The sequence below is a fragment of the Oryza brachyantha genome, chromosome 6, assembly GCF_000231095.2.
Source record: "Oryza brachyantha chromosome 6, ObraRS2, whole genome shotgun sequence".
In the NCBI taxonomy this organism is placed as follows: Eukaryota; Viridiplantae; Streptophyta; class Magnoliopsida; order Poales; family Poaceae; genus Oryza; species Oryza brachyantha.
The window spans coordinates 4,432,099-4,446,504 of NC_023168.2; the positions used below are offsets into that span (position 1 = coordinate 4,432,099).

General features: G+C 44.6%; 1 protein-coding gene across 1 annotated transcript; it reads right to left on the reverse strand.

Annotated features, from left to right (window-relative positions):
- Window positions 1-2,967: 2,967 nt before the first annotated feature.
- On the reverse strand, window positions 2,968-4,651 carry LOC121054780 (E3 ubiquitin-protein ligase ATL31-like). The gene has a single exon (XM_040525447.1). It carries the CDS (start codon window positions 4,640-4,642, stop codon window positions 3,386-3,388), a length of 1,257 nt encoding a protein of 418 aa, XP_040381381.1. The 5' UTR covers window positions 4,643-4,651; the 3' UTR covers window positions 2,968-3,385.
- Window positions 4,652-14,406: the final 9,755 nt, after the last annotated feature.

Genomic DNA, 14,406 nt, shown 5'->3' on the forward strand with positions numbered 1-14,406 from the left:
TTGGATAAATTTGAAATGACCCGCAACGTAGAATTAAAAATTTGAAAAATATCAATTTTTCTACTTAGAATTTTTTCAAAGGTTTTCTGTCACTTTTTTTACTCGTTTAATTTTTTTAGAGATTTAAAACCATTTTAGTTTTTGAAATTTTTCAAAAGGTTTAAAAAAGATACTCAGGCTATGATAGTTAGAGACTGAGATCAAATATTGCTCTTTAGTACTCTTCAAAGTAGGGAAATTGATATTTTTCAAATTTTTAATTCTATGTTATGGGTCCTTTCAAATTTATCTGAAAATATCAATTTTCAAATTTTATTCAAAAATATCAATTTTCAATTTTGTTGTCTTAATTTTAAATTTTATTCAAAAATATCAATTTTCAATGATATGTTTCGAGTCATTTGGCATGTAATGGCATAGAAGAAACATAAGCAAAATAAGTTAACGGAGATGGATAGAAAAGTTAACGGCAATGGCATGTAAGGAAGAAAAAATTAAGTAAATGACATAGAGGGAAGTTTGATTTTTTGCATGATATAAAAGAAACTGGGTATAATTTCAGTAGCATACTGAGAATTCTCTCAACGGATGTTGACTTCGCCGTGCTTCACCAGGCTTCTCAATGGTTTCGAGTACCATTAATTTGTGAGAAAATCAATCCCACTGTGTAATATTGGATTTGTGACTTGCTAATTGCTAATAATAAATTGATTATTGCTAGTTGTTAGCTTGCTATTTGTGGAGTAAATTAAGAGCCATATCTTGACTTTTTTTTACAATGCCATGCCAAATTAAGTTGCATCTTAGATTCTTATGTGATCCTGCTAGTGGCATATATTTTCACACAGGAGTATTTCTAGCTTTCCATTTCATTTGGGAACTAATCTCAGGTTTAGAATAAGCCCTTTAACACTGTGCTTACAACAATTAAAACATCCAACCAAAGCTAAAGGAAAATCCCCTTCACTCATTCTTCCTCACTCTCTCTGTCCTCCCCTCTTTTTTTCCTGGGATCCTAACACCTCATTTTTCAACAACATTCCTGTGTTTCAATTCCTTGTTTTTACACTTTATGTTCTTTACTATTTATGTGTTTTTTTTTCCTATTCACGTGTTTCAATTCCTTTGTCCAAACATGCCCCAAGGTCTAAGGTGTTAAATATCCCGATTTCATAATTTAGCATTGATTTTGCTACAAGTATACAACTGCAGGTGCTTAAGGTCGCAAAAATTGGACCTTTCCCTATCCATGTACTAAGAGAGAGTCACCTTGCTAGTCTGTGAAGCTTAAAATCACAAAAGACCAAGCTTTTGGGAATAGAAACTTTGTGGAAAAATGCTTGCGCCCCATCTTTTCCCTTCTACTTATATTTATAAACCAAAATTTAAAATTTTTAACCTTAAATATGGAGTACATTTTATATTTTTAATCATAGTTTACTTTTCTGTTTTGTTTTTAGATCACTAAGAACCTATATATAAAAGCTTTATTCATAATTTTTATTTGTAAATATTTTATTTGATTTTTTTCTTAAAAAACAAACAATCACCCCTTTAATATTACTCAAATGGAAGAAAAATGACAATAATTTGCGCATAGAAGCCAACTACCCAACTGACCATATGCCGGGTATATTTCTAATTTACTCAGTTCACACCATCAGTATCTAGAAGGATATGGACTCTGAGAGTCTAGGGTCCATAGTTGTTTAATTGGAGACTTGGAGGAGCTAATCCGATGCCACTCGGTCGTTCTCTCACGGCGCTGCCGTCTAGAACATCGAGGTCAACATCTCCACCGGTCGTAGTATATTATAATAGAACCAACATGTTCAGTACTGTACTGCACTGTGAGGATTGGTCAAGCGGCACATCACGAAACGTTGTGATAAGATCACAATTGTGCACGATTGGTTTCCTTTTTTTTTTTTTTCGGTAGCACTCGGAACTGCGTTAGCCTATTACACGAACGACACAAAATTTTTTTAGAGTAATATTTTTTTCTCGAACGCGCAAAAGGTTTACGTGTTAATATATTAAAAGAAAAGAGTATTGCTACAAATACAAACTAGCCTCACGCAGGGCCCTTAAGGCACAACGCTAAAATAACTTAGACTAAAGGACTAAACACGACACTAGAGGGGAGGGGAGGGAGGGGAAAGAGACAGACCGAGATACTCTCCTAAAAGGGTGCCAAGGATCACTACGACATCGCTACTCTCCTCAAAACCGTCAAAGACCGCTACACCGGCGGCAGACCATAACTGGTCCCCTGAGCGGATGGTCTTCAGAGTGGTATGACTCAGTGGAAACAAAAAGGAGAACACCATCCAATCACACGATTCCGAGCCATCGAAGAGAAACGTATACCTCATCTTTTTTGCTTATCCTTATGCTTATATATCAAATTTTTAATTTTTAATCTTAAATTTGAAGCTACTTTTAGGTTTTTTTTAATCAAAGTTTATTTTTTTACATTAGTTTTTAGATCGCTAATAATACGTATATAAAAATTTTATTTCCAAGTTATTTTTCGTTTACAATTATATCGTTCGTCCTTTTCTGTTGATCACAATTGAAAACGAACAAACACAAAACGAACAAACACAGTTGACATGTAAGCTGAGAGGATTCAGTTGGGATTTCAATTGCAGGATGGTGAACACTACTGGAGTACTGGTACAGGTACGGCGTTGAGAATTCAGTTGGGAAGTGCAGCATTTGACCGGCGACACGCTCCATTTGCATTGGTCCGAGCCGATGCAGAGTTGCAGACCATGTCACTGCATGCGTATATCTTTCAGTTTTTGTTATTGGTTAGTCTCTTCTACAACTTGGCCATTAATCATGGTCCTCCCAACTGACTCAAGATGAGAAGAACGAATCCCCATTTGGAGGGAAAAAGTGCTAAAGAATTAGAATTTCTATTTGGAGGGAAGACATGCTAGTATCAGTCAGTGTATCACGTATGCATGATTGAGCTGATTGTTAAGTTTAGCAACCTAAGCTCATGTGAAAAAAATTATAAATAATCACAGGAATCTTTGAATACAGTGCCGGTACAACTCCGCTCCAGTTTTTCAACAAAGAAGAAGGAAAAAAATGGATCTTGAAGGTTTCTACGCCACTTCTCTAGCCAAAGAAGCAATGAAGAGAAAATGTAACAGTCTACTGACTTAGTAGTAGTATTTTTCAACTGAAGTGGGCAATCTTTCTAAGTTTCTAGTGGTCTGTGTGTGTTCGTCCGTGTACGAGCTGATTGATCATCGAAGCTCAAGCCATGGCGGATCGCTGCGAAGATTTATGATCAGATGATGCGCTGATGGCGCCGGAAGAAGTGAACGAACGTCGACGGTCGACATGGCGCGAGCCTCACTTACCGCGCTCAAACTTGCCGGGCGATTGGCTTCTCGTCGTCGTCCTCCACGTCGTCGTTGGCGAAGGCGACGACTCTTGTGCTCGGGCCGCCGCCGCCGCCGAGGCAGTCGAAGCGGACGCTGCCCTTAGCTGAGCTCACTGAGCCATCGGTGGCGGTGGTCTTGTCACGCTTGGTCCTCGCCGTCGTTGACGTCGGCGTCGTGGCGGTGCCGGTGTAGACGTCAGCTCCGGCCTCCGTGTCGAGTGCTCTCCTCGACGCAGACCAGAACGGCACCCTCGATGAGAACGTCCTCGCGATGAACGACGGCCACCGGTCGGACCGCCCGATCCGCGCGCTCCGTGCTCCACGGCTTTCCCGGACGGCGGTGCGGCGCATGCTCTCCTCGCCGGCGGCGGCAACCATCTCCCTGCGCACGTGCTCCGGCAGCCGCAGCGTGAACCGCTCGAGGTCGCCGTCGAGCCGCGTCGCGGCGAGGGAGTGGCCTGTCGAGTGCGACCGTGGCAGCGGCCGCCCCGACCGCGACCGCACGGCGCGGCGCTGGCTCCCGATCCTCTCCAGCTCCATCGCCTCCCTCTGCCTCTCCTCGTCCTCCCCGCCCTCGCGGTCCACGTTGATAGCCACCTCCTGCTGCTCCCCGGCCACCTCGCTGGAGACGACGTTCGCCTCCGCCGCGGCGGCGGGGTCCTCGGGCGCAAGGTTGCACCGGCAAACAGGGCACGTGACGTGGCCGGCGAGCCACTCCCCGATGCAGTCCGGGTGGAAGGCGTGGCTGCACTTGGGCAGCAGCCGGAGCTCCTCCGCGTCGTCGAACTCGCTGAGGCAGACGGCACACTCGAGCACGGCGTCCTTGCCGCCGTCCCGGAGCTCCCTCGCCTCGGCGTACTTCATGGTCGGGAACGACTCGACCACGTCGGGGTCGAGCCCGCGCTGCCGGTTCCGCTGCTCCTGCCTCGACAGCGCCGCCAGCGCCGCGGCCGGGATGATCGGGCCCGTGGAGCCGGCGCCGCCGCCGCACCGCCGGATATAGATGGAGAAGAACCCGATGAAGAAGAAGGCCGCGATGAGCGCCACGAGGAGCACCACCATGGGCGCGCTGAAGCTTGGCGACTGGTTCATGCCGCCGCCGCCGCCGCTGCCAGGCACCATGAACCCCCCGCCGCCGTTGCTCTTGTCCCTCGGCTCGTTCGGCTGCGCGTCCGCCGCCGCCGCCAGCAGCAGCAGCGCGGCGAGCGCGAGCGGCAGCGCATGGCGAGGCGTCGGCATACGGATCGTGCTGCGTTTCTTTCTTTGGACGGGGTCGACGCGGGCGCGCTGTGGTATATGACTTCGGGCAGGCGGGGCGTGGCGCGACTGGCGCGAGCGAGTCGTGGTTCGCGGCCGTCAGATTTGATGGGTTTGGAAGGAGGGGGAGTTGGACGAGACGGGATGGCGTCCGCGACCGGGTAAATGGCGCCCCGCTTCTCGACCGTCCAGGTTTTATGTCACGGAGGCGGAGGCAACGGGAGAACAAGGCCGCCAGGAGGACGTGCCGGACGAGCTGCAGTCACACGGGCGAGCGCCAAGAATGGTCAAAGTCAACACTCGATTCGTTGGGCCGGAGTGGGTGCGTTGAGTGGGCTGGTTGGGCCTTGTTAACTTCATGTATCAAAAGAGGAGAGGGCGATACAGACAAGGTGGCTAGAAACACGATGGCGTTGGTGGCGGCATGTCGATCCGGTTGGATCGACGTGTGTGTTCTTCCTTGTATCGCAAACCTTGTATCGTGAATCTCGAGTTGAGTTGCCTACTCCTTCTCCCATTCTCCAATCTCTGTGGTTTCTAACAACTTGGTATCAGAGTGCCTTACTCCATACACTCTCGGTTTGATTGTAAAATTCCGACGGTGAGATTGGTGGTGATCGTTAATCGCCACCGTGAAAAGGAAACTTGCTCACCGTTGGTTGATCGAACTTGGAGCGCGAGTGAGTCGGTCCGGGTGGAAAGCTAGAGAAACCACGTTACATTACCAAGCAGGCGGCGCAGATCATGGCTCAGGAGGAGAAGCTTGATCAGCTGATGCGCATGGTTGAGGAAAACGAGAAGAAGCGGGTGGAAGCGGAAACATGAAGCCGATCTGATTTCTCCAATCTCCGTCAAGTTCTGGAGGTGAAGATCCCGGAGGTGGAGAAGGTGGATGAGTTGGGAGCGGCTCTAGAAGTTTTGAACGACAAGGTGGAGCAGCTGGAAATTGATGCTGCGAATCACACTCCCTCGGCACAGCGAGCGCCGGTATTTCCTTCATCTAATTCTCCTGGGTTTGATTCGGGTTTTGCGCAAATGGGGGTGGTAGGGCATGTTCCTCCCATGCAGTGTCCACAATTTGTGGGGGAAAACCCGCAGATGTGGAGGGTGAACTGTGAGAAGTATTTCGACGTATATGGCGTTCATCCTAACAACTGGGTAAAAGTGGCCATGCTGAATTTTGGGGGTATTGCTGCTTTTTGGTTGCAATCTGTTCACCATGATTTGGAGGGAATTTCTTGGTCGGATTTGTGTGATCGTGTTTGTTACAAGTTTACCAAGGATGGTCATGAAGCGTTAATCAGGCAGTGGTTTCATATCAAGCAGCTCACTACTGTGTCAGCTTATGTGGAGCAGTTTGATAGTATCATGCATCAACTACTTGCTTATGACCGTAAATTTGAGCCTGTGTATTTTGTGACTAGGTTTGTGGATGGTTTGAGGAAGGATATTCATACAGTCGTGATGGTGCAACGTCCATCTGACATGGATGTAGCGTGTGCCATGGCACTGCTACAGGAAGAAGCAATGGAGGGGGCTATAGTGTCATTTTACAGGAAACATGAGAACAGTTCATACATTAAGCAAAACGATCGTGCTGTAATACCACATCCTTCTTTCAGTGGCAGAAATTCTGGAACTTCTAGTCCTGAAGATAAACAATCAACTGAGTCATCCCGTGCCCGAGATGATAAATTGGTTGCCTTAAAAGCATATCGTAGAGCAAAGGGTTTGTGTTTCGTTTGTGGTGAAAGGTGGGACAAGAAGCATAAGTGTGCTAACACCATTCAACTTCATGTAGTTGAAGAATTAATGGGAGCTGTTATGTCTGACAATGAAGATGGCCCGATATATGATCAAGGGGAGGATGGAGACGGTACTTGTCTAATGGCTGTCTCGCAACAGGTTGTATCGGGTACTGAGTCATCTAAGTCGATTCGACTGAGGGGGTGGATGCAGGATGTAGAACTGTTGATGTTGGTGGATTCAGGAAGTACTCATTCCTTTGTGGATGTGGCTATTGGGAATAGGATGCAGGGAGTTCAGAATCTAATGAAACCCATTGTGGTTCAAGTGGCAGATGGTGGTCACCTCACCTGTACTCAAGTCCTACATCAAGCACCATGGTGGCTTGATGGTCATAGCTTCACTACAGATTTCAGAATGCTTCCGTTAGGAACTTATGATGTTATATTGGGCATGGATTGGTTAGAAGAACACAGTCCTATGCAAATTGACTGGGTATCCAAGTGGATGGAATTTCAGTATAATAATCAAATGGTGAGGTTCCAGGGTATTTCAGCTCAAGTGAATCAATGCAAACATGTTTCATCGGATCAACTGCAAGACATGAATAAGGCCGGTTCTATTATTTTTGAGACTGTACACAATTGACACTGTGGAGACTCCTTCGATTCTAGCTGAAGTGGTCCCCATAATTTAGCGATTCCAAGATATTTTTGAGGAACCAGATGGTTTACCACCTAAAAGGTCTTGTGATCACTCCATACCACTGATTCCTGGTGCTACTCCAGTTAACATGAGACCTTATCGTTATAGTCCTGAATTGAAGAATGAAATTGAAAAACAAGTTGTTGAGATGCTATAGTCAGAAGTGATTCAACCCAGTAAAAGTGCTTACTCGTCTCCTGCACTCTCGGTTAAGAAGAAAGATGGTACTTGGAGATTATGCATTGACTATCGCAAGCTGAATGATCAAACTATGAAAAGTAAATACCCAGTTCCGGTGTTGGAAGAAATTCTTGATGAGCTGTCTGGATCCAAATGGTTTTCCAAGTTAGATTTACGTTCAGGCTATCACCAAATTCGAATGGCTGAAGGTGAAGAATTCAAGACTGCGTTTTAGACGCATTCGGGCCATTATGAATACAAGGTGATGTCATTCGGCTTAACAGGCTCCAGCCACATTCTTGGGTGCAATGAATGACACTTTAGCTCCAATGTTGAGGAAAGGAGTGATGGTTTTCTTTGATGACATTTTAGTATATAGCACTGATTTGGCGACACACTTGATTCAGTTGCAACAGGTTCTGCAATTACTCCAAGAGCATCAATGGAAGGTGAAGCTCAGCAAGTGTGCATTTGCCCAACAAAGTATTGGTTATTTGGGACACATTATCAGCGTGGAGGGGGTTTCCACTTATCCTAAGAAAATTCAAGATGTGTTGCAGTGGCCTATACCAACTACTGTTAAGAAGTTGAGGGGTTTCCTTGCGCTAGCTGGTTATTACAGACGATTTGTCCGGAATTTTGGTTGTATCAGCAGGCCGCTAACTCAGCTTCTCAAGAAGGATACGGAACTTAAGTGGACTCTTGAAACCGATGATGCTTTCAATGCTCTAAAACAAGCTTTGGTGTCGGCTCTGGTGTTGGCATTGCCGGATTTCTCTAAACCTTTCACAGTGGAGACTGATGCTAGTGAGGCAGGTATTGGTGCTGTGTTGTCACAAGACAAACTTCCAATTGCTTATTTGAGCAGAGCTTTGGGTCCAAAGAACAAGGGCTTATCAACCTATGAAAAGGAATATATGGCGATTTTGCTAGCAGTAGAACATTGGCGGCCCTATTTGCAATCTAGCGAATTCATTATATTGACTGATCTACACAGTCTTATGCATTTGACTGAGCAACGGTTGCATACGGTGTGGCAACAAAAGGCTTTTACCAAACTTTTGGGTTTGCAATATAGGATTTGCTACAGGACTGGATCTTCTAATGCAGCAGCTGATGCATTGTCTCGAATGGATGCCAGGGAGGTTACTGACCATGTTTTAGCCATTTCTACTTCTTGTCCTTTATGACTACAGGAAGTTCTCAAGGGCAAGGGCTATGACACTTATCCTGACAGTACTGCTTTATTGGCTGAATTGGCAGTAAACAAAGACACTCGACCACATTTTTCCTTGATGGATGGTGTTATTCGTTACAAAGGCAGGATTTGGGTGGGTAACAATCCTCAAATGCAAACCAAATTGATTGATGGAATGCATGCGTGTCCTCTGGGCGGTCACTCGGGATTTCCTGTTACTTACAGTAGAATTCGGAAGTTGTTTGCTTGGTCAGGCATGAAATCGATGGTTAAAAACCAGCTGCACAATTGCCAGGTCTGTCTCTAGGCTAAACCTGATCGATCCAAGTACCTAGGGTTGTTGCAACCGTTACCAGTACCTTCTGGAGCTTGGCAAGTTATCTCCATGGATTTTATTGAGGGCCTCCCCCGATCTGATCGATTCGACTGCATTTTGGTCATTGTTGATAAGTTTTCCAAATATTCCCACTTCTTACCTTTAGCCCATCCATTTACTGCAAGTGGTGTGGCTAAGTTGTTTATGCAAAATGTTTATAAACTCCATGGGCTACCCCAAGCTATTATCTCTAACCGAGATCGTGTTTTCATCGGTCAGTTCTAGGGACAGTTGTTTGCTAGATCGGGGACCAAGTTAAATATGAGCTCGGCGTATCATCCTCAGTCTGACGATCAAACTGAACGTGTCAATCAATGCTTGGAAATTTACCTCCGTTGTTTTGTACATGCTACACCATCTAAATGGTCTTACTGACTATATTTGGCTGAATTCTGGTACAACACTTCTTATCATTCCGCTCTTGATAAAACTCCTTTTGAAGTACTTTATGGTTCTTCCCCAGTTCACTTCAGCATTACACCAACTGATTGTGTTGTCTCCGATTTACAAACCTGGTTATCTGAACGTAACTTGATCCAGCAGCTGTTGCAACAGCATCTTCACGTGCAGCATCTTCAACGTGCACAGCAACAGATGAAGTCTTATGCTGATAAACACCGCAGTTTTCGAGTGTTCAGTGAAGGCGATTGGGTGTATGTCAAGCTGCAGCCGTATGTTCAGTCTTCTGTGGCACCCCGAGCAAATCACAAACTGGCTTTCCGGTATTTTGGTCCTTTTCAAGTGGTGGCTAAAGTGGGAACGGTGGCTTACAGACTTCAGCTTCCGGCTTCCAGCCAGATTCACCCGGTATTCCATGTTTCTTAGCTTCGCTCGACTAGGGGATTCTCACCGCAGATTCAACACCAACTTCCATCCCCTACGGCGTCGTTCCAAGTGCTGGACAGACGTGTGGTTCGCCAAGGTAATCACACGGTGACTCAAGCTTTGATTCGCTGGACAGATACTCCGGCAGCAGATTCTACGTGGGAGAATTTGGAGGAACTACGGATGCGCTTTCCAGGTGCACCGCCTTGGGGACAAGCCGGTTCTCAAGAGGAAGGGCTTGTCAGGGAGGCGGAGGCAACGGGAGAACAAGGCCGCAAGGAGGACGTGCCGGACGAGCTGCAGTCACACGGGCGAGCGCCAAGAATGGTCAAAGTCAACACTCGATTCGTTGGGCTGGAGTGGGTGCGTTGAGTGGGCTGGTTGGGCCTTGTTAACTTCATGTATAAAAAGAGGAGAGAGCGATACAGACAAGGTGGCTAGAAACACGACGGTGTTGGCGGCAGCAGGTCGATCCGGTTGGATCGACGTGTGTGTTCTTCCTTGTATCGCAAACCTTGTATCGTGAATCTCGAGTTGAGTTGCCTACTCCTTCTCCTATTCTCCAATCTATGTGGTTTCTAACATTTTAGCACACGTGTGCTTACATGTCATTTAAGTAGTCATTAAAAATATAAAAAAATTGATAAGATATATTAATATGATTTATATCACTCCACAAACATATATGTTTAAATTCAACTTCTACAAGTTATAGCAAAAAAAAATAAAACTGAAACTAAGTATACACATATTCATAATTGTTTTTGTTATTTTTGCTACAACTTATAGAAATTGAATTTAAACTTGCATGTTGACGGAGTGATATAACTCATGTTAAACTATCTTGTTAAATTTTTATATAATTTTTATAACTATTTAGATAGCATGCAAACAACGGATGTTCATACACCCGTGTGTAAAAAAACTGCTTCCCGTCCAGGTGTTTCGAGTAGGTCGGGCCGGTGCGTGGGTTGGACTTGCGACTTCTGTGCGTGGCTGTGGGTGCACGACTGCACGCAGCTGGTGGCTTTGACAGGGCCGTGCGCACGCGTCGCGTGGGCGTGTCCGTCGGTACCCCACTCCCGACGAATTCGACTGTCTGCGAATTGCGTGAGCTACGGAGCATGGAGTATTCGCGCCGTACCGGTACCTGAACCTCGCAATGGGTGGTCGCGGTTGGAAACGCTTCATGTTTCATGCAAAATTAAATGTCTTAAAAGGACGTATAGAGCATCCCTAACAGTTTATCCATCTCATCTTCTGTCCTATAAATAGAGAATAAAGAGTAAAAATTGAGTTCCAGCAGAGCATCTATCTCATCATCTATTTTTAGATGTCATCCATATTAGGAGAAAAACTCTATATTTAGATGTTCTCTCCAATACTTCAAATAGATATAGAGGATGCTATATATAGATGATCTGCTAGAGTATAAAGAGATATGAAGGATAAAAGTGTTTTAGATGATTATTCAAATGAAGATATGGATGAACAAATTTAGATTAGCTGTTGAGATGCCCTTAGTTAGGTATCTTGTAAAAAAAGAAAGGATTAGATACGCTAGTAGGCTATAAATTATTCTACCGGGCAGATGGACTTTGGACGGTTTGTCAAGACTCAGGACTACTGCATTTTTGTGAAGATCACATTCACCAAGCAGATCACGGTTCGTGCAATGTCCTCAAGTCAAGAACATGGCACACTTGTCTGCAAATGATCTTCGCAAGTGGCTCGCTCTTCCAGTGTGTAGCGTAATAATCGAACACAGTATATATATCCGCTTCGAGAAGAACCGTGCGATACAACCAAAGCGGTCCGTTCCCTGCGCACCGGTCACCGATGTGCACCGCGTGTATCCACGGACCTAAAAGCTCAAGCCTCAAGGGAAACAGTTTTTAACATACGAGGTAGGTGCACCCGTATATTTGTATGTCATCTAAATAGTCATAAAAATATAAAAAAAATTAATAAGATAGATTAATATGAGTTATATTACTATATAAACATGCAAGTTTAAACTTGTAGAAGATGAATTTAAACTTGCATATTGGTGGAGTAATATAACTCATATTAAACTATCATGTTAAATTTTTCTATATTTTTATGGCTATTTAGATGTCATGCAATCAACGGATATATATACACCGTGTGCTTAAAAATCTGCTTCCCCAGTCTCGAGTCTTTGACTTCGTTTGCGCAGCAGCTGCCAATGCCAAATCCACTTGTCCAGTACTGTCTCACCGTGACACCCCCTCCTCCCTCCCAGCCCAGTAGCCCACCAACCGATCGGGCTCCTGCGCCCCGCGCGCGCGCGTGTACGCGACGTAACGTACGAGCGAGTGAGGCCGCCATCTGCGAACGATCGCAACGCCGCGACGGCTATGGCGTGCCGAGACCGGGGGACCGGGCCGGCCGCACCGGGTCTGAACCGCTGCGTCTTTCGTCCAGCAGCCGGCCGTCCGCCTCACGCGAAGCGGGAAAGTCTTCCCGCTCCACGTGGATCTCGTGCGGCCGGTAGGCGCGGCACGTTGTCCGTCTTTTGGCCGTGTTTTACTGACCGGTGCGAAAAAAAAGTATCGGTGTATTAATATATGATTAATTAATTATTATGTATATAAAATTTAAAAAATGTTTTGGTATGATCTTTTAAGATTTTTTTTAAAAAAATACATCTCGTTTATCAGTTTATTGATGTAAAATTTATACTCCAGTTTAGGACAGAAAGCTTGTGACTCGTTAGCGCATTCGACTCATGACAAACTCGGCTCGACTCGGCTCGACTTGTTTTATTTTCCTAATAAGTCAAGCTATCATTTAAGCTCGTTAGGCTAACAAGGCAACTCGCGCTAGCTCGCGAGCCTTAACGAGCTAGATTAATCGACATGCCACGAGCCAGTAACCTACAACGCGCTGAGTATTTTTGGTGGAAGACCTACTAGCCCAATAGTGCATCACCCCAAAACCCTAGTGTCCTTCCCATACGCGGTCGTGCCATTGTCTCCGTCTGTCCGCCACCACCCAGACGTGCGATTCACCGCCGTTCGTTGATTCCGCCTCGGAATACATGTGTTCGGTGCTTCACGGGTTCACCCTATTATTTGTTGGTTCAAACTTCGATATTTAGATACGTACAATTGCATATGATTTACATATTTGAACTAAAACTTTGCTTGTATAGCCTATTGAAAATTGTTTGAGTCAGCTTTTCATGCATTGGCTCACGAGTCTAACAAGCCAGCTCGAGATTTACAACGAGTCTAGCCAAGCTGAGATTTTAGCTCGTTGCTATAACGAACCGAACCGAACCGAACCAGCTTATTATCTTAATGTTAATGAGCTAGACCGAGACCACTATCCACTCCTACTCACTTGTCTACCCAAGAATACCAATCCTCACCTCGGAGTGCACGCATTTACCTCTTTTTTAGGGAATGAATGGCATGGTGGGATGTGGACAGGCAGATGGGCCATATTGTCTGAATGGCGTCTCTGTTTTCTTTCTTTCTTTCTTTCTTTTTTGTTTTGTTTTGTTGGGGGTGGACAGAGCATGTCTGTTGAGAACCATATTTCTTGAATGATACACATGAAAATTGCCTACTTCGTTAAAAGGAGCATAATGTTCAAACAATATATTTATATCACCGTTGTTATATGTCCGATCCATCATCCGTTCGGCTTGTCGATCAAATTTGAGCTAGATTTCAAAAAGATCACAACATTCATACAAAGGATGGCATGGCTGTCCGAATCCAATTTAGTTCTTTCTCATGTTCTCTTGATTGGGTCTCTAGTTTTTTTTTTTTAGTCCTAACGTATCGATACGCCTAATGGGACCGTGAAAAGGACTATATTCCATGTTAGAATAATTACTTCATATGGATTACGGCCGATTCAATTGAGACTTCACAATGAAATCTAAAATGAAATATTATATTCTTTTTACCTTTTACTGTACATAGGAGTAGTTTAGTAACTTAGACGTTGTCGGCTTGCGGTTGTAACCCACCGTGCTTCGCTACAAGAGTGCAAAATCCTTTGTAGATTTCTACCAAAATTCATTGGGGCAATTACAAACTTGTCACTGGTTTAAAATGTTATTGCGAAACTGCCACTAAAAAATTATAAAAACACCCCTAGAACTAATGAACTATCGTTCTAGTGGCATTCTTGCAATTTAGAAAAAACTAGTGGCAAATTTGCAAAAGTCTTAAATTCTTTCGATTCACCCATAGAACGGGTGCTTATTCCCAAATTGATATTGGCATTGCTAACTGATTTATCATATTTTCGCCTAGGTCAAGGCCTATCGAAGATCACCATGAATACTTAGATGCGTTTTTTGATACTGGAGGCTAAGTGCACGTTTTGCCCACAAAATGAAGTCAACACTCCATTAAGAAAACAATGAGAGAAATGACATCATTAGTTTGGCATTAGCCTGAACACCCCTCTGGCCTGGGCCTATTCGGATTGCTGGAAAAACAAAAGAGTTGGATTCCTAAGGAATAATTTCAATGAAAACAAAATAGACTGGTTATAATTGACCAAGTCGTGGTATGTGAAAATTTCTTGCCAATCACTAATATTCACCCAACCAAAGGTTATAATTGACTGGATATGACAAACAAAATATGCTCTTTGAAAGGAGAGGGATGGAAATAATACATGCCACACTGTGCCAGATAGAATTCACCCGGTGTTTCAATGTATGGTATG

What these genes read in the sequence shown, in the direction of transcription:
- LOC121054780 (XM_040525447.1), bottom strand. Translation starts at nt 4,642, where the DNA reads ATGCCGACGCCTCGCCATGCGCTGCCGCTCGCGCTCGCCGCGCTGCTG.